The sequence below is a fragment of the Pleurodeles waltl genome, chromosome 8, assembly GCF_031143425.1.
Source record: "Pleurodeles waltl isolate 20211129_DDA chromosome 8, aPleWal1.hap1.20221129, whole genome shotgun sequence".
In the NCBI taxonomy this organism is placed as follows: Eukaryota; Metazoa; Chordata; class Amphibia; order Caudata; family Salamandridae; genus Pleurodeles; species Pleurodeles waltl.
In genome coordinates this window covers 76,786,096-76,807,750 of record NC_090447.1, presented here as the reverse complement: position 1 = coordinate 76,807,750, position 21,655 = coordinate 76,786,096, and the positions used below count along the sequence as shown (strand labels likewise).

Below are 21,655 nucleotides of genomic sequence, written 5' to 3'. Positions count from 1 at the left end.
AGTTCAGGTTCCTCGTCTTTACATTGTGTGTGTAAAATGGAAGCACTTGCATTCATGAGTATACTTGAATCTTTCATTTCTTTATTGCTTGGAGTGGGTAATTGTAGGAAAATGCCACTGTTGTCATGGTCACTCCCCACTTTTTACCTAGTATTGATGCCAGCTTTGATTGGAAGTGTGCTGGGACCCTGCTAAGCAGGTCCCAGCACCAGTGTTCTTTCCCTAAAATGGTAACTTTGTTTCCACAATTGGCACAGCCCTGGCACACAGTTAAGTCCATTGTAAAAGGTACCATTGGTACCAAGGGCCCTGTGGCCAGGGAAGGTTCCTAAGGGCTGCAGCATGTAATATGCCACCCTAATGGACCCCTCACTCAATACATTCACACTGCTTGCAGCTTGTGTGTGCTAGTGGGGAGAAAAGACAAAGTCGACATGGCATTCCCCTCAGAGTGCCATGCCCACCAACCACTGCCTGTCAGTAAGTCACCCCTCTAACAGGACTTACAGCCCTAAGGCAGGGTGCACTATACCATAGGTGAGAGCATAGCTGTATGAGCATTATCCCCCTACAGTATCTAAGTCAATTCTTAGACTTTGTAAGTGCAGGCTAACCATACTTAGTATATGGTCTGTGATTTTGCCATTACGAACTCCACAGCACCGTAATGGCTACACTGAATACTGGGAAGTTTGGTGTCAAACGTCTCAGAAAAATAAACCCAAACTGATGCCAGTGTGGAATTTTCTGAAAAATGCACACAGAGGGCATCTTAGAGTTGCCCCCTGTATGTTAGCCCAACTGCTAGTGTAAGGCTGACAGGTCCATGCCAGCCTGCCACTTCCAGACAAGTTTCTGACCACATGGGGTGAGTGCCTTTGTGCAGTCGGTGATCAGAAACAAAGCCTGTCCTGGGTGGAGGTGCTTCACATCTCCCCCTGCAGGAACTGTAACACCTGGCTCAAGCCTGGTGTTACAGTGCCCCAGGGCACTCCAGCCAGTGCCCCCTTCTCCACCCCCTCCCGCAGACGAGCCCCCACTTTTGGAGGCAAGTCCAGAGAGATCATGAGAAAAACAAGGAGGAGACCACCCCTAAGGTGTCCAGAGCTGAAGTGACTCCCTCCTTGAGAAATCCTCCATCTTGCTTTGGAGGATTAGGACCAATAGGGATAGAGATGTGCCCCCCCTCCCCAGAGGGTGGCACAAGGAGGGTGCAGCCACCCTCAGGGACCATTGGCTACTGCCCCCTGACCCCAACACCCCTAAACTTAGTATTTAGGGGCGACCCTGAACCCAGCTCTTCAGATTCCTGACTACCTCAAGAAAGAAGGACTGCGGGGCTGAAAACCCCGCAGAGAAGAGGAGACACCAACTAACTCTGCCCCAGCCCTACCGGCCCGTCTCCTGCCTCAAAAAGCTGCAACAAAAGAAGCAGTGCATTCTGCAGGACCAGCGATCCCTGAAAAGCCTCCAGGGGACTGCCTGCATCACCGAGGACCAAGAAACTCCTGTGGACTGCGGACCTGACCAACAAGAAGACCAAAAAAACATCTTTAAAGGAACTCTTACCTCACTCCCGAAGCGTGAGTCCAACTACTCTGAACCCGACGCCCCCGGCTTGTGTCCAGAAAAACCAACTAGCCAGAGAGGATCCCCAGGCAATTCTGACTGTTTCCTGTAGTATTTATTTCCCAGTGTATTATGTAAATTATAGTGCAGTTGTTATTCCCCTTCTCCATGTATTTTCTCGTACTTTTTAATCTATTATGTAGTATATATCTCTATTGGTATGATCTATTTCCCCCCTTCGCTCTCTGTGTGGTGTGATCAGAATGCTCCAACATTCCAGCAGTCAGTTGGAGCTGAGAGCTTGGGACTGGTGTGGATGGAGTTTCTTCCTCTGAGGAACTACCTAATAAATTGGAATTTACCATTCCTGCCTCTCCGTTGTTCTTCATACCTGGATTTTTATACTACATTTTGGCGACGACTTGCGGAACTCGGACCCTCTGGATACAGAGAAACTTCAACATACCAGTAATCTTTAAGGTACTGTTATTCAGCACATTGTTACGCTTCCTGGACCCCTTCATTTCTTTTGTGTTCCATTTGCTGCTACATTTTATTCTATTATATCGTGCTTTGTTTTTTCTTTTTTGTATACTCACCTGCCGCGCGAGATTACACTTCGTTTTTTCTTGACTCTTGGCAGCGTTGCACAGTAACTAAGAGACAGAGCCTCCTGCATCGAATTTCCTTCATGCGCGTGTATTTTTATTCCTTTCTCCGCGCGTATCTAAGCAACCTGTAGACGGCGTCTGTTCCTCTGTTATCGCACGCTACATTAATACGAGCTCAGGAACCTGGAGACAGTGTCTCCGCCTTAGACGCTTGTACGCGATCTCACCGTCTTGGGACTCCACTAATTCCGGCCTGTAAATGCTGTTTCGACAAAGTGTGACAAGATATAAACAGATAACAATAATATCAATGTGTACTTTTACTGTTATTATGTACACGTTGTTGAACTGTTTGTATATATTTTGAAATACTCTTAAACAGAATAGAAGGATATTAATGAGAGCATTTAATGCTACTTCGACAACGTGGCACAAGATATAAACTGATAACAGAAACATCAACGTGTACTTTTACTGTTATTATTAACACGTTGTTGAACTGTTAGTATATATTTTGAAATATTCTTCAATGGAATAGAAGGAAGTTATTGAGAGCATCTACGTGAAAATTCATTCAACTATTTTGGACCTGTCTATGGTTTTCTCTTTGGCAATAGTTACCTTGTATTTCTAGCGGCATTTAACACACATTATTTTTTCCCTTCAATTGCATTTGTGTGTTCTTATGAGTATACATACAGTTATTTTTTATTTTTTTAATTATAGGTTTGAAGTTTTTTTGTACAAAACAGGACATCACAACGTTGCTGTGAACTATGCAAAATATCTCGCCACCTCCGTTCTTCTTGCCTGTTCCTGTAGATCCTCCTATTCCATGGCACAAATGTAAAAAAGTTTTTAAACGTACATTCGAGTTTGTGGCAGCAATCTATCTGCGGACAGAAAAGCATCTGTGCTTCAACACTGTTTGGGAGCAGAAGGTCAGGAAGTTTTGGAAACACTACCTACCATCAATTTTTTGCCGAGGGTGCTGAAGGAGACCATTCTTTGAATGAATTTGAGACTATGTTGCTCAAATTGGATAGACATTATTTACCTAAAATTTCTATCATACTTCAACGATTTTATTTTGGCAAATGTAAACAGAATGATTCTGAATCTGAGGACTTTGTTACGAATTTACGTAAACTAGCAGCACAATGCAATTTTGGTGACAGTGTGGATGAACGCATTCGCGATCAGTTCATGTTGGAGTGTAAGAGTGACAAAGTTAGGGAACCTCTTTGGTCAAAGGGGGACCCTACGTTACATGAGGTGTTGTTAATTGATAAACAAATTGAACACTCTGAGTCGTGTATTGAAAATTTGAGAAATTCTAAGGGGGTTGTTAACATGGTCCAGGCCGTAGATACCAAACCAAAGTACAAAACAAATGCTAGCGTCAGAACAAAGCTGTTGTGTTTTAGATGTGGTTCACCATCACACTTAGCTAATAGCAAAGAGTGTCCTGCCTTCAGTGTTTCTTGTAACAAGTGTGGAAGGAGGGGTCATTTTGCAAAGTGTTGTAAGTCTGTAGGTAAGGTTAAAGTGAAAGTAAATGAAGTTGAGTGTGATGTTGATGGTGAGCAAGATTTCATTTTGCAAGTGGTTAACGATGTGAACTGTGTGTCTAGCATTCGGTGCGATTATCCTTCAGATGTAGTGGAACTGAATGGCATCAATATCCACATGATGATGGACTCAGGTGCAAAGCTAACTTTGGTCTCTGAAGGTGATTACGAAAGGAACTTCCAAGGGAAAGTAATTCTTCTGGATCCTGACGTCACACCATACAGTTATGGTGGGAAACCTATTGAGTTAAAGGGGTATTTTGATGCCACTATTGCATTCAAAGGTAACAAAATTGTTGGTAAGGTGTATGTCCCTGTTGTGGGTGACACTATACTGAGCTGGCCGCATCAAAAGTTGTTGGGAATTATTTTGAACCCCAATTCTGTGCCACAGGTTCAAGTACAGAAAATCAGTAATCTTGGTGAGGAATTAATGTGTGAATTTCCAAAAGTGTTCAACAATAAAGTGGGCTGTATTAACGGGTACAAACATTGCATTGTTTTGAAAATAAACGCTATAACTGTTGCTTCTAAAGTTAGAAACATTCCACTTGGATTACAGGATAAAGTAAAAGTGGAACTTCAGAAGTTGCAATCACAAGGTATAATCGAGAAAGTGGAAGCTGCTCAATGGGTTGCTCCTATTGTTGTAGCCACTAAGAGGTCTGGGGACATCAGATTGTGTATTGATTTACGCAATCTCAACAAAGAAGTTATAGTGGAAAAGTTTCCTTTACCCAATATCGCAGAAATTGTCAGTTTTCTAGGCAAGGCTAAGTATTTTACCACTTTGGACTTAAGCTCTGCTTACCATCAGGTGCAATTGTGTGAAGAGTCTAAAGTGCTCACCTCTTTCATTACGCCCTTTGGTGTCTACAAGTTTAATAGGATGCCGTTTTGCCTTTGTTCTGCAGCATCTATTTTTCAGAGGCTTATGAATAACATTCTAGGTGACATCAAGGGTGTCAAGTTCTTCCAGGATGATGTTCTTGTTTACACTGACACCCTAGAACAACATAATGAACTAGTCCGGCAAGTGTTATGGATATTTCAGGCAAAAGGTATTACATTAAGAGGTGACAAGTGCAAGTTCTTCAGTCCAGAAATAACGTACCTGGGTCATACCGTATTTGGTGATGGCGTTAAACCTAAAAGCGATTTGGTGAAAGCCATTGTGAATATGTCTGCTCCTGATAAGAAGGAGGATGTTCAAGCTTTTTTGGGAATGGCTGAATTCTATGCCAGATTTGTGCCTAACTTTGCGAAGAGATCTTATTCCATTAGGAAATTGCTTAGAAAAGGGACTGACTTTATCTGGTCTCTTGAGTGTCAAAAGGAGTTTGAGGATTTAAAACAAGCATTGACGTCAGCTCAGTCCCTCAGCAGTTTCCAACCCGGTGTACCTTGTTGTATTACCACTGATGCGTCGGACAAAGGTTTGGGTTGCGTCCTGCAACAATTGCATGATGGTAAAATCAATGTGATTGTGTTTGCTTCACGTGGTTTACGTGGAGCAGAATGTAATTATTCTACAATTGAAAAAGAAGCGCTGGCTATATTTTGGGCGGTCAGGAAATTTAAACAGTTTCTATGGGGAATGTGCTTTGAAGTGCAAACTGACCACAAGCCTTTATGAGAGGTGTGTGAAAAAAAAAGGGTTAGACAACATTTCTTCTTGCATATGTAAGAGGGTGGTTGGTCTTCAAGATTTCCATTTTGTAGTTAAATATGTGCCTGGTTGTGAGAACAGAATGGCTGATCTTGAGGATGAGAATGAAGGTGAAGTGTTCCTGGTGGATGGATGAAGATGTTAAAGTTTGCAGCATTACTGATGGCTGTGTCTCAGAAAGTGAGTGGTTACAGGAGTTGAGCAATGACGCTGAATTACAGAAAGTTAAGGAGTTGTTGAACTCAGGGCAGTGTTTGAGGAACAGTAATGAAGTCAATTTACAGTTTAAGAAGGTCTGGCATGAATTATCTTTGCAGAATGGTTTGGTGTTAAGAGGTTGCAAATTAATACCCCTGTTTAGTTAACGTGACCGTCTTATTGGTCTCGCACATTCTGGTCATCATGGCATTTGCAAAACAAAAGAAAGAATGAGAAGTGCGTATTGGTTGCCAGGTATGGATTTAGCTTTAGAGAGGAAAGTCAGAGACTGTGTAGTGTAAACTGGCCGATAAATCTTTGAAGCTTAGGACGCAACCCATGGTGTTGAAGGATATTCCGAAAGATGTGTGGGATGAAGTAGCAATGGACATTTTGGGACCTGTATCTTGTGGGGCTGTCCCTAAGTATGTAATAGTAGTTATGGACGTATTATCACGATGGCCTGAGATTTTGATCACATCAGAAATCACTTCCGTGACTGTTGTGAATTTTCTGTCAGAGGTGTTTGGACGTGAGGGCAATCCAAAGTATCTCTTAACAGACAATGGAGTTAAATTTACATAAAAATTGATGAATGATTTTTTTTTGTCCAGAGGAATTGCTCATAAGAAATGTGCTTTGTACCATCCAGAACCCAACGGTATGGTTGAGCGTTTTAACAGAACTTTAAAAGAAACTATTCAGTTAGCAAAGCAGATGGGAGTGAATTGAGAATGGTGGATTAAAACTAAAGTAGAGGAGTTAAGGTTTACTCCACATTCAAGTACTAATCAATCTCCATTTGTTGTGTTAAAAAAAAAAAAATCCTAACACCAAAATTAATCCACCATGGGTTAAGGAGTATGTAAAGGAGCAGTTTAATTATAAGAAAATTAAGAGTAGTGCGCTAGAAAAGGAGTTGACGGTGCAGGATAAGAGAAAACGGGCTTATGATTATCATAAGTCTGCTGTAAATACACATGTGAGGAAAGGTGATACAGTGAAGATTAAATTACCTGGGAAACCTGCTAGTGGGCAGTCGCATTATAGTAAAGTTTTTTAAAGTTATTAAGGTGTTCAAGGGGGCTGTTAAAGTTGATGACGGTCGTATTTAGAATTTGAACAGAGTTGTCAAAATTTCATGAATGTTTTGTTTTATTATTTCTCTTTTGTTTTGTTTTATTATTTGGGGGGAAAGGTGGTGTAGTATTTATTTCCCAGTGTATTATGTAAATTATAGTGCAGTTGTTATTCCCCTTCTCCATGTATTTTCTTGTACTTTTCAATCTATTATGTAGTATATATCTCTATTGGTATGATCTATTTCCCCTTTTCGCGCTCTGTGTGGTGTGATCAGAATGCTCCAACATTCCAGCAGTTAGTTGGAGCTGAAAGCTTGGGACTGGTGTGGATGGAGTTTCTTCCTCTGAGGATCTACCTAATAAATTGGAATTTACCATTCCTGCCTCTCCGTTGTTCTTCATTCCTGGATTTTTATACTGCATGTCCACCCAGGGATGACCCCGCTACACTCCCACGACGACGCCTGCAGAGGGAATCCCGAGGACCACACCTGACCGCGACTGCCCGGGACGAAGATATCCGTCACCTGGAGAAGCACTGCACCCGCAGCTCCCAGGCCCGAGAGAAACTGACCACCGGTGCAGGAACAACCAGCAGGCGGCCCTAACCCTTGCCCAGTCTGTGGCTTGCTCCAGAAGCCCCCTTGTGCCCTGCCTGCAGCGCCTAAGTGACCCCCGGGTCCCTCCATAGAGTTCTATTGAGAACCCAACACCCTGTTTGCACACTGCACCCCGCTGCCCCTGTGCCGCTGAGGGTGTGGTTTTTGTGCCTACTTGGGGCCCCTCCAGTACTCCTTCAAACACCCCTGTCTGCCCTCTGACGACGCAGGCACTTACCTGCAAGCAGACCGGAACCAGAGTACCCCCATCTCCATAGGGGCCCACGTTATTTTGGCTCCTGTTTGACCTCTGCACCTAACCTGCCCTCTGTTGCTGGTGCTGGGAATTTGGGGTGATCTTGAACCTCCAACGGTGGGCTACCTATGCCCATGAGACTGAACCCGTAAGCTTGTTACTTACCTCCAAAACTGTACCTTACATACCTTCCCCAGGCACTGTTGCAAATTGCACTGTGTCCACTTTTAAAATAGCTTTTTGCCTTTTTAAAGAAAACTTTGTACATTGTTGATTCCATTCAAAGTTCTAAGTATTACTATGCAAAGTACCTTTCATTTAATGTACTTACCTGCTAAATGAATCTCTTGTGGTTCTAGAAATAAATTAACAAAAAAAAAAGTTTTCTATATAAAATCCTATTGGTCTGGAGTTAAGTCATTGAGTGTGTTTCTTCTACTGTGTGTGTACAACAAATGCTTAACACTATCCTTTGATAAGCCGAACTGCTCGACCACACTACCACAAATAGAGCATTAGTATTATCTATTATTGCCTCTGTCAAGCCTCTTGGGGAACCCCTGGACTCTGTGCACACTAAATCTCATTTTGATATAGTATATACAGAGCCACCTTCCTACAGTAATCAAATAATTTGTTTTCTATTTTTCTCTATGATGGGTTTATGGTTTTGATGTAATTGTAAAATGCTCTTCAGAGTTACTTTATTCAGTTTATTGCTTTTGCATAATTTGTGAGTCTTTTAAACCTTCTCTGTTTATACTGTCACCCAAATATTACAGTGTGTAGTTATTTTTTAAAGGAACTAATACTGTAACAAAAGTACATTTTTAAACAATGGAAGCATAAAAGATGGACGCATAAAACAAGAAATTAGGGCATTATATGGATTCATTTATTCCTAACTGTTACATTGTTTGAGAAATCCTGACTATTATTATCACTCATAACTGATTGTGAGGACTTCCTGCATTACCTGTGTTGGTGCTCTATTGTTATGGTTTTGTACACGCTGTTGGAAATGTTGTATCTAACGAATGATAACTTGTGTGAATAACCATTTATTATACATTTTCATTATGGGTGCTTAATGTTTTTACAGCGGTTATTACAATAGATGAATTATATCATGAAAAGATAAGGCGATACATGGCATTTCATCTTGGATTTTATAAAGTGCTAGTCTGAATGCGTAATGCCTGGAGCATAAATTAATCCTTAGAAAGTCTCCTAGGTTGTGCTTGATTTTTCTTTTTTTGATCTAGCCATGTAGACATGTACACTGGGAATAATTATATCAAGACCACATTGGTCATAGTCCTGTATAATTTACTCATTTATTTCTTCTCTGCTCTCATTGCAGTACTGATTACCCGGGAGGATGAGTTCAGTAGCCGCCTCAACAATCGTGTCAGTTTTAAGGGATGCACTGCCCTGCACTATGCGGTTCTTGCTGATGACTATAGCACTGTCAGAGAGCTGCTGGAAAAGGGTAAGACTAGGAAGTATCATTAAAGTGATTGTTATCTGTATTCATATTTCCAATATCTACAATTTGGATTCACTTTCCTGGAGTGTATCTCAAAAGATTTACCTTCCCTCTCGTAGAGGCAATTTATAACTCCTAGATTGATGGATTTTAATTATTTCTCAAAAACATATGAATGTACTGGTAAAATGGTTTGTGTTTTGACATAGCTTACCAGTCTTTGATCTGTGTAGTATACTGGAATTGGCGCTGGATAAAAGTCAATCTAGCTCATGTAAGTCTTGCCGTCATGCCTTCAAGTGAAATCAATGGTAAAATGAGATGTGAACCTCCCTCACTACGATTTGGCCGAGAAACTGGCCCCTGACAACCTAAAGTTTTTTATTTTCCTGAAGAGGCGTAGAGTCTCTTTATTAGCTCCCAGTTCCAAATTTGTCTGAAACTGTTAGCCAGTGAGATACCTTTCTTGTTATTACCTCTCTGAGAGTTGGAACGACTCTGAGAGGACTGCCTGCTGTTGTGGCCTGCTGTGTACTTTACAAGACCTGCACCTTGAAGGACTGCTTTGCTGCCTGGACCCTCAAATGCCTGCCATGTGGCTAGAACCCAGCTTCAACACCTGAACCCAGGCCTACCTGAGTGACTCCAAGGGCTAATATGCTGGCTCCTGTTCAAAGCCACATGGACATTCCCTCTATGTTGATCCTGCTCCTGGAACCAGCCTAAGTGAGTCCTAAATCCCCAAGCGATGCCTCTCCAGTCCTGGACCCTTGGTTGTGGTGTTGTTAAAGGTTCCCAGATAAACAACATCCAAAACTTGTTACTTACAATGTTTTTGATTAAAACTGCCCAGAGAACTGATGGACGACTGGGACCAACCTGCCTGTCTATCTGCCCAAGGTGCATTGCCGGTTGCCTTGACTTCACAGCAGCTCCTGGTACTTTGTTCTCTGCAGCATCAAATCCTGTTCAGTGGTCCTTCTCCAAAGGTGTATCCAGCCTGCTGGAACTCTTGTCTGCTTCAGCCTCCAGTTGCCTTCCATTGAAGATTTTCAGCTTCCAAAAAAGTAACTAAGGTGGCCATTATGACCCGCAAAGGTAGCAGTTTCACCGCCAACAGGCTGGCGATGAAGACCGCCACATTAGGAGTGTGGCAGGTTGGCCTCTGCCAACCCGCCACATCTCCACTAATACCGCCATGGTGGTCGGACTCGCTGGGCCGGAGATGAGAATCGCCGACCCGGCGGTCCACAGAAGACCGCCGGCGGTATTAGGAGCCGCCTTTCCTTCGCTTTTACCTCAGCACTCATACACGCATCCAAACACGCATACACACACCCATCCAAACACGCATACACACACCAATCTAAACACGCATACACACAAGCAAACACACGCAAACACACACACACTCACACACACACACACACACACACACGGAGACAAACACTCATACACACACCTATACACACATAAGACCCCCCAGCCCCTGTCGGAGGATCAACTTACCTGGACTGGGGAGGAGGTCGTCTGGCAGGGAACATGGAAGGGGCGCTTCCAGCTCCGGCAGCGCCCCACCTTCTGGTGGGGCCAGTAGTTGAACTGCCCATGCGCCTCCGCCCTCCAGCACTACTGCTGCTGGATTTTCTCCCTGAGTGTTGCAGAAATCCAGCAGCACCCCTAATATGGTGGGCGGAAGACTGCCAGCACTGGTGGTCTTCTGGCACCCGTGGCTTTGGCGGTCTTAAAGGAACACCACTAAAGTCATAATGACCACCTAAGTTTGAGCATAGAAATCTTCACAGTGACTTCATCCAGCGGCTCCCCAACAACAACACTCCCTCCATGGACACCTCCTGCTGTCTTGCCTCGCTGAACTTTACCTACTCAGAACATTTTCTTTGCAATTTCTTCTTAGTCCGAAGGTAATCAGCAACTGGACCCAATCGACTTTTTTATCCCGCACTCCATCGTGATCAGCCATAGTTTTCAACTTTGACCCGTTCCTGTGCGATTAGATGTCAGTGGTAGGCACTTTAACTTTTATCTTTTGGGTGCTAGTTTTTACCAAAAACGTAAAAAATTAATTTATACTCTGGTTCTACTGCGTGTAGATTTTGTGTCAAATAATCTATTAAATTTGGCTTTATTTTTCTAAATTGGTATGGAATTTTTCTTGTGTTGTGTTTTCTCTTTATGACAGTTTGTGTGCGCATAAATACTTTATAAATTGCCTCTAACTTAAACCTGACTGCTTTATTGGCAAGCTACCAGAGGGTTAAGCACAGGTTAATTTAGTGAATTTTGTGGTTCACCCTGACAGGGATTGGGCTTTTGTTAGAACAGGTGTTATCTACCCCCTTCAATCAACAGCCCACTATCTCACACAAGGTCATTCTCATTCTAAGTTTGACCATTGTTTCTTCGTGAAGTGGTACCACTTGGTCTCCTGACTTAGGCAACATTCCATGCTAAAAAATGTTCAACTACTAATCAGTCAAAAGATAAAGAACATCTGCATGGGTTTGGCTTGTGAGACTTTCAGCTTTTACATAAATCTAAATACTTCAGATTAAAGAAATCAGTTCTCACTTGGATTCGCTGACGCTAAGAGAGAGAAATGGGATATTAATTTAATAGATCCTTGTTTGTGGTTTTATCAAATTCTGCTGCGATCTGGTGTGAAGGCAGTAAAGCCTATTCCATGATAGGTGAAGCAGAAGTGTCCGCAGTCTAGAGGAGAGTGCTAGTCACGGACATCTCTCAGGTGACAATCTTGTTGTTACTCCATATTTTCACTAAACTTTACTGCGTAGACTCTTGTGAGAAATTAAGCATGCTTCACAATAACAGTGCAGGAAACTATTAATCTAGTATATGTTGATGGGATTTGCGAGACCATTCTCATAATGTGTGCATTGCTATGGAAGGCTTTTGAATATTAGGACTCTGTAAGAAGAAGCCTCTATTAGAAAATGATACAGTGCTTTTTGTGTGCGTTTCTGTTATCTGGTCTTTTAATGCTTTGGTCCAGACCCTGTCTGTAATTGTAATTTTACCCAGGGGTTGGGGCTCTATTAGAGGACGTTCATGGATATTTGCGGCCCACTGAATAAGTGTGGTGTAAATAAGTAAAGGGTTTATCGCTGGACGCAATCTATGAGATTGGACTTGTGAAATTGGTGTATGTTTGGGTTCTCTTTGGGGTATATGTCACAAGGGAAGCCCAGGTCTTCTGATGGTCTCCCGAACTTTGATTCACCTGTGGAGGTTTAATCAATTGCTTGGAGTCTCATTCGGACCTCACATTGCGCAGGCTGGTTACTGCCTTTTCTATGTGATGGTGAGTGATATTTCTGGTAACTGATGTAAAATGCTGCTAGCCCTTATGTGGGTGCTCTACTGAACTTTGAGCTGGGTTATTTGAAGAGTGGCCTGATCTTTTCTTTGGATGGGAGATTAGCATTATTGTCCAGTTTGCTACGGGTATTAGTATTCTTCCTGGTCTTCTAAAAAGTATTCTACTTGGATCCATGCCCAAGCTTTGTGTTTCCGTTTTATTTTTTTATAGATGAGCTCTCATTCTCTTATCCTTGCAGCGGTATGTTTGGTCTGATTTGGTATTATTCTTTTAATTATTTCCCTCCCATTTTAGTTATAGCTTCATGTATGTTATTTTAACATACTAGGCCTGCCGCTGTGCCCTTTAACCTAGATGTATTTTATTCGGCTTTGCTTTATTATTGTTACAGTAGCCACTTTTACGGTCTTGTTTTATTTTCTTTCTATCTTACTGTTTTTGCCTAGGCCAGCACGCTGTTCTCACACAAGACATTCTTGCTCACTCTGTGCTTCTTTCAAGGCTGCATGGAGATAGGTTGCTGGTGAAGGTGGTATAAGTTTAGTCTCTGCAATTCATAGAAAATACACATCCTTACGTAGGGACATTTTCTTAGAACACCAGTTTTTTTTTTTTATAATAACACTTCCCTTACACGTTAGAGGAGATTCCAGCCAGAGAACCACAACTGTATGCTGATTGCGGGATGCTTCGCTACAGCTGTCTTTACAGACTTCAGGCCTTTGCTCCGGTATGGGGGATGATATCTTCCCGGGGGAACCTGAAGGGCAGAATTAGAGCTTAACACGCTGTGCTCTCTCATAGCCTAGGTAGGAATTACTCTGTTGATTCTAGTGACAATATGGTAACATTATTTTTATGTTTTACTCTCCTTGTCACAATTTTAAGCTTGTCATGCTTTATCGTTCTGGTTATTGCAATCCACGCTTTGCTATCTAAGATGCAGTCTCTTTATTAAAGCATTATTGAAATATATACTGCCTCTGTCATTGTATATATGAGACTAATGTAACTGAGAGAAACAAATGCGACCTAAGTGACCACGGCTTCCCTGAGAAACCAGTTATGTCATGCGCTCGGCTGCCCAATCATCCCTGCCCTTGGGTAGAGATGAGGCACTGCTAGTTAGCCGGAGCAGAACCCAGATTGAAGCGACAGGTGTCACCTGTAGTGGGTTAGACTCGATCTCCCACACCGCAGACAATTCTGCCACTCGAAATCCAGTAGTCTCCTTAGAATAATGAGAGCCTACGCGACAGCTTCTTCCAATTTTCTTCTTCTGGATCCCCTGTACCCACTATTGTACCTCTGTGATGAGCAAGGGAAATCATTATGTGGTTCATACGCTACTGCTTAGTGTGAGCAGTGGATGGTCTGTTTATTAATACAGTGAGTTATGCAGTGGTTTGAGGGATGTGGGGTGGTGAGTCATGGTGTTCTTGTTAGTCTGTTTGGTGTGGTTAAGCATAAACAGCCTCTCGTATCAAAAAGAAGCAAGGACGTGTGCAAGGCAAATAGAGAATAATTTTCCAGGTCTAGAAACTTCACTTCATAGTTAGGGGTGATTATGTGGACCTGTAGAAGAGAGGAAATATAGACAAACATAATTCACTTAGCTTAACTATTGTCTATCTCTTTTATTCTATTATCCACGTTACCTAGTTGCACTTACCTTGAGCAGCTCATTTTCTAGTGAATACCATCTTCCTCTTCATCATTTCATCTCCCTGTGGCAGTTCATCAATGCCTTGCGCTATATCTATTAATGGAACAAGAGCGCAAGTTGCCTAAAATTATTGCCAAAACCTATACTTTCATAGTTCTCAATAATGTTGGGGCTAGACAAATAAGCCACAGCTTAATAATTCGAAAATAATACCAAGCAAGCACCAGAGACCTCAAAAAATGCTAGGAAAAACAAATAAATAATTAAGATAAAACAAAATAACAGGGAGGATCTCCACAGCTGGAGAGATTTAAAAAATATTACTGTGATAGTTTAAAACAGCCTGATGGGTATCAGTACACTGATACAGGCCCTTGTCGTCCATTTAAGGGCTCATCTGACTAATGATCCAAGAGAGCGGGAGGTCAGATTGCACAAAAGAAGAGTACATGAAATCAAAAAAGGACTTGCAACGCTCGTCTAACATCATTATAAAAAAGGAAGAGAAACTTCCACAACAAAACCTCAAATTCAAAGTGGTCGCGGAAATTTCGAAAAGATATGCTGCACATACTGAGAACACTACTTCAGAACAGGACCATGGGCAGTGACTGCTAGACAGTGTCTTAGAGGTCACAATAGTTTGCCAGAATCTTCAAGAATTTCTGTATGCGAAAGCAACTAACAACGACATTGAAGATAGAGTATTAAAATTTTATATACAGATCGAGGGGGACATAAAAAACACATTTAAAGTAATTTCCTGGTAAACACTAACACTTAGCTATGACATTTTCTTGGAGGAAAAGGATTGGCCACCAGAGTTTGTTAGAACCCTCCCACAGGGGAAAGATGTGAATTTCTCTGTTCTTGAGCAAGTAAAGCAAACATATGCTGTAGACTGGGCTCTTGCACAAACCCCTGCACTATACTGCAACCATGTGGGCTGGGATAAGGACTCATCTTATTATGTAATACCCATAAGGTCCAAACGGCAAGGGCAACCTCAATACCCACTAAAAAATGAAGCAAACACTTTAATGATAGAAATTCTTTCACAACTTGAGTACCATGGAGTAATTGAACCCTATGTATCTCTAATGAATAACCCTTTATTTCCAATACCTAAGCCGGATCATTTATATACATAAGTTTCAGACTACAGACATTTAAATAGTCACACAAGCACATTTGCAACACAGTATGGCTTTAATAAATAATATTGTCCGTAAAATATACAAAACTACCCTGGATATTTTCAAAAGGTTTTCCTACAAAATATAGCGCATGAAAGCAGGGTTGTAGCTGCTTTTTCTGTGCTAGGCTCTGAACACTGCCAGCTCTTCCAGGGGTATGAGAACAGTCCAGGAATGTTCTCTGCCCCTCTGGCGTCCATATTGCATAATATTGATCCAGAAGCATTGTTATTAGTCGATAATATATACCGTACGGACGATGATCTGAACACTTTTTTTAGCCAGAGTAGATCACATTGTTTTGGGATTTGCTGAGCATGGCTACAAATTCAACTTAAAGAAAACAAAAATTGCATTTCACAGTGTTCTGTTTTTAGGACATGAGTTACCAAATGAGGGAAAGAGCCTAGCACCTCACTTCCTAGAGAAGTGTGCTAAATCACAACCGCCAAATACCATTAAACTGCAGTCCTTGTTGGGATTCTTTAATTTTGGCAGAACACACATCCCACACTATGTACAGTTGTGTAAAACAATTGTATGATTTAATTCATCCCGATTTTTCCAGTGAACATTGGAGTCCAGAACATACGCAAATTCTCAGATCACCACAGACTGACATGCTTGCAGCTTGACACTTAAACACATGTTAACAAAATAAATTTGCTCATTCAGATAATACCAGGTGCCATTGCCATTAGTTGTCAGGTTCAATGAAAGTGACAGTGCAGATTGCATATAAATCGCATTTATATTCTAATGCTGAAAAGCGTTTTGCATCCACTGAAAAAAATATTGACGGCCGTTCAGATGGCTGTCATAAAGGAAAGACCTCTGGCTAGAGGGAAAAGCATTATTAGAGGCTGTCACAAAGGCTAGTGTTCCCAATGCAAATGCCCTGCATCCTAGAGGAATACAATGGCCCACTTCCTTGACTGCCACTGATGTAGATTATGTTTTTGACCCTAAACTACAAACTAATTTTGCCCCTTGATCAGTATAAATACATCTTATATTGAAAGGTCCAGCTCAGTCTGCAATAGGCACCAAAAATCAATAATCTGCTGCTTGCGCAGCTGTTTATGGAGGGTTGGAGAGTTTCACTATCAGCAAACTTTCACACAGTCCCTATGGGATTGTACTGCACAACTGTCTGAACTCAAAAAGTTTTAATTTTGGCACTGGTGCACACAGATCCTGAATTCCCCACTCTTACAGTGTATTATTCATACTACTATGTCCAATCAGTTAATGAAAACTTACATTACTAGTGCCTTTAATGGTTTCAGAGATTCTAAAGGAAATACTATCAAGCATAAAGTTCTTTGGGGAAAAGTGGCAGAGCTTTAAGAAAGTCTGCCACTGGCTCATATAATTCATACATTGAGTCACTGCTGTGTTGTAATACACGTTGTTAGTAATTCATTGGCTTGTGAAGCATCCAGATCTGCAGTTAAGACTGCTACTGTAGCTGCGATTACTCACTCTCACACAAGGGTGGATGAAGAAACTCTGGCTGCCGTAAATGCTTTGGCTAACAGCACCCATTTACCAATAGCCTATCCAGCAAAATATTCCTACCATTTAAGTGCCCAAAACATTCCTTATGTAACCATTTCAGGGGTGGAGGGTCAGATGATCCCCAGCCTAGACTTCAGATTAGAGATTGTTAGAGCTGCACATGAGGGGGTTGTGTCTGCCCATGCCGGTGTGGCAGCTACAGTTTCTCTGCTACAAACATGCTACTGGTGGTGTGGTCTGTACTAACAGACAAAGCAGGATTAGGAGGACAAAAGAGAATTAGTTGTGACATTTACTAACAAATTAATGGTTCCACCATAAAAACGCCCACCCCAGACACCCCGCCTAGTTTCAAACAGACCGCTGCAGTGTGTATATCTCTAGACAAATATGGCCCTCTGAATTCGGATGGTGCATTTAAATTATTCTTCTTGCTGTAGATTCATGCTCGATATTCCTCTGGGTGTGGCCACAGCAATCAGCTGATGCTCGCAGTGTTATTAAGGATTTGCTAGTCTTCATCAGGACATATGGGGTAGCTGCATTCCACTCCAACCAGGGCCCTGCTTTTGCCTCTAAAGCATACAGGACACCATGGGAACCCTGGATGTGGCTAAACACTATTCCTCACCCTACCATCCTAAGCGAAATTCAGTAGTGGAGAGGAAAACCGAGACGTAAAGCAATCTTTAACAGCGAGAGTATTAGTTTCAGGTCACAGTTGGATCCACCATCTTTATAGAGTTTCAAGAACATTAAACAATGTGCCAGAAGATCTTTAGGTATACGAACTCCATATAAAGTCCTGTTTGCCATTCAGATGTATGTCCCAGATCTTTATGGTCCTTACACAGTGGTGACAGAAACACCTTTTGATTTAAATGAACGTCTCACTGTGTTACAGGAAATCCAAGGCTTCCGAGATGAGTGTTCTACTACCCATGCTGTCACTGAAGGAGTGAGAGACCAACTAGCACCTACCGCCTGGATTCGAACGGTTGAGGATCTAGTTTGAGGGAATATTGTGGTGAAGAAAGAATTTGGCCCATCATATTGTGTAGCAGTGCCAGTCAAGATTTTTCTTGCTCGTGGTTGCAACCTTAATGTTGGCGAGAGCGAACAAGGAATAAAACTCCACTACACAGGGTTTTTTCTCAACTCTGCGCTCTGCTGGGAAAAACTCTGCAAACTCCGTGAGCAGAACGGAGTTCATTGCCCACCCGTATTTGATTTCAGTTACTGCTGAAAATACAAGAAACACCAAACAGAAGTCTACAATTTTCTGCTACTTCTCAAAGCAGCGAAGTTGTTTATGATAAACCATCTTTGGTGGTGTCTGCCAGTTCTCTTTCACAAGCTGTGGCTCCTGTTTCCACACAGACTGCTTCTGGGTACTTTGTCAACATTGATAACTTATCTTCCGAATCTACTACTACTTCTCTTCATGGTATATTTGAATTTCTTCATTGGCTTAAACGCTCTTATGTGATCCATCTGTGGTCCTCTTTGTGGATTATACTTGCCTTGTTTGCTCTCTTCTTTTGGATTTGTTTTGTGACAGTTTTTCTTCTGGCTAATAAATGGGCATTATCTTCCTGAACGCTTTGCTGTTGAACTGGTAGATGAGGTACTGAAGCCTCCTGTGTCTTCCCATAAAGGGCGAAGAGACCTGTCCCTTGTGAACATTTCTGCTGTTCCACTTCCTGATGGAATTGTTTGATGTTAGACTTGACAGCATTAGGGTGGTCACCCACAACTTTTTATCTGCCTCCCTCCATTTTTTTAACACTGTTTTTGCTGCTTTTGGGACTCTGCGCACTTTACCACTGCTACCAGTGCTAAAGTGCATATGCCCCCTCCCTTAAAACATGGTAACATTGGTTAATACCTCATTGGCATATTTGATCTACTTGTAAGTCCCTAGTAAAGTGCACTACATATTCCCAGGGCCTTTAGATTGAATGCTACTAGTGGACCTGCAGCACTGGTTGTGCCACCCACATAAGTAGCCCTTTAACCGTGTCTCAGGCCTGCCATTGCATCACTGCCACTTCGACTTGGCATTTAAAAGTCCTTGCCAAGCCTTAAACTCCTGTTTTTCTATATATGAGTCACCCCTAAGGTAGCCCCTGGGTAACTAATAGGACAGGGTGCTGTGTAGGTAAAAGGCAGGACATATACCTGTGTATTTTATATGTCCTGGTAATGGAAATCTCCTTAATTCGCTTTGCACTGCTGTGAGGCCTGCTCCTTTCATAGGCTAACATTAGAGCTGCCCTCATATACTATGTGAGTGGTAGATTCTGATCAGAAAGGGGCAGACAGGTGATATTTAGTATATCCAGCATGGTAATCCAAAATCCTGCCGACTGGTGAGGTTGGATTTTATATTACTATTTTAGAAATGCCACTTTTAGAAACTGAGCATTTCTCTGCACTTAAAATCCATTTGTGCCTTACAATCTGTCTCCGTTCCACTTCTGAGCTGGGCTGGGCTGGTTGACAGCTCCCTTGTGCATTTCACCCAGACAACCACAAACACAGGATTCTCAGTCACACTTGCACACATCTGCATACTGAATGGGCATTCTTCGGCTGGAAGGGTGGAGGGGCTTGACACTTACATTTCAAAGGCTAGTGGCCTGCCCTCACACAAAGGACTGCCACACTCCCTACTGGGACCCTGGCAGACAGACCTGTACTGAAAGGGGACCTTGTGCACTTCAAAACCACTCTTTGAAGTCTCCCCCACTTCAAAGGGACTTTTGGGTAAATAAACTGGGTCCCTGACCCTACCAACTCAGATACTTCTGGGAAAGACACTCTGAACCAGATCCTGCAATCTGCCAAGAAGAGCTGCCTGGCTGCCCAAAGGACTCACCTGAACTGCTTTGCTGTGAAGGGCTGCTCCCTTGCTTTTACTCTGCTGCCTTGCTGGCCTCTGGCTCTGCTGAGAAGTGCTCTTCAATGGTTTGGATTGAGCTTGCCTATTGTTCCTGAAGTCTCAGGGCAAAAAAGACTTCATCTCTTCAAAGGAACTCCTTGTGCTGAATCGATGGACAGCCTGCCTAGCAGTGAAAGAATCACTGCATTGCCGACTCGGAATGACGCAGAGCGTAGATTGACACTGCGCCAGCATTGCGACCAGAACTTCGATGCACAGCCCACCAGATTGATGCATCACCAAGCCGGAACGACACGCCCTGACTTCCTGCATAAGGAATCGACGCATCGCCCACCGGATCGACGCAGCACCTGTGACTTCGTCCGGCATATCTAGGATTTCCACGCATTGTCCCTGGGTGTCAAAAGACCCCTGCATCGCAGTGAGGATTCAAGACTGCATGCCGGAAACCGACGCAAAGCTCTTGCAGCGTGGGAAGAATTGACGCATTGTCTGTGCGCATTTGGAAATCCAACGCACACTTTCCTTTTTCCACGCATCTCCTCTGCGGTCTCTGTGCGTGTAATTTTGATGCATACCAGGTACTTTGTGCACACAAGACATTTGCTGATTTTTAAAGACTTAAGACTCTTCTTATCATTGCAAGAATATTATTTCAAATTGTTTTGACCTTAATTAACTCAGATAAATATCTTATATTGTTCTAAACCTGTCTGGTGTGTTTTGTGGTGTTTTCACTGTATTATTGCATGGTTTATGGCACAAATACTTTATACATTACCTTTATGTTAAGCCTGACTGTTCAGTGCCAAGCTACCAGAGAGTGGGCACAGGATAATTTGGATTGTTTGACTTACCCTGACTAGTATTGTGGTCCCTACTTGGATAAGGGTGTATACCTCTGCCAACTAGAGACCCCATTTCTAAAATTTGGGATAAGGTCCACCATGATATTTTTGGGCCTATGGTCCTACAGAGACTATTCAAATTCCATATGTTTTTAAAATCTCTGTGGACGCTGTAATAACACCTGGTGCTGTATCTGATGATTGGGATGTAAAACAGTCTCTTCAATGATTTTTGAGCTTGAATATTATACTGTATTTGAAAGTGAAGTTATGTATGTGAACTCAGCCAATTATAGTGAAATATGTTGTTGCCATCACTATGCAGGACACCCAAGAGAGGCCCCCTATCGCTATGACCTTTAGCCACCCCATATTTTCCTGGGTGGTCTCTTAGATCCACTTCAGCACATATGCTAAAGGTGCACAAGATTTGTAGGTCTCGTTGGGGAGACTGTTCATTTGCCTATTTGGCCGTCAAACTTTAAAATACCCTCCCATTTGAACTACGGCAGTTTAACCACAAACTTTCCTTTTGTAAGGCCCTGAAAATGTGGCTGTATAGTAAAGAATTCCTCTTCTGTGGTGATCTGATAAACTATGACAACTGTTATAGCACTGGGAGACCTTTGGGTATCCATGCGCTTTACAGGAGCCTTATAATAGAATAAAATGCATACCATTACCTGCACAGGACTAGCAATCTATGCACAGTTTTTAATTATACACAATGGGAACATTGCGTGACTCCACCGGTGGGTAGTTCAAAAACATATTTAGATAAATTCACATATTTATCTGGACATATTTCTGATCCTGCGCCTTATTATTTTACACTACTGCCTTCAAAAGCAAAGAAAAATATGCTAACCAATACTAAATTAATGTTATTCAAATTCATTTGTTTCCCAATTAGCTATTAAAGGCTATGAATGTTGAAAAGAAAAAATGGATTTAAAATCTGTATGGGGAACAAAAGATTGACAAGTGCAGGGCGTCAGTGCCTTATTTAAAGCGTGCCTGCTTCCATTGCAGATGATTTTTCTGAATGACACAATTCAGCAAACTACTTGCCTAGGTCTAAATAAAATTAAGAAATGAATGTGCCCAGTATCCC

At 42.2% G+C, this 21,655-nt stretch overlaps 1 protein-coding gene across 1 annotated transcript in view; it reads left to right on the top strand.

Moving 5' to 3' along the window:
• The window catches only part of CLPB (ClpB family mitochondrial disaggregase), a 1,103,838-nt gene that overhangs the window by 235,628 nt on the left and 846,555 nt on the right, over window positions 1-21,655 (top strand). The window contains exon 5 of the mRNA XM_069203766.1: window positions 8,919-9,047. Coding sequence (XP_069059867.1) covers window positions 8,919-9,047 — 129 coding nt within the window. The remainder of the gene's footprint in view (window positions 1-8,918; window positions 9,048-21,655) is intronic.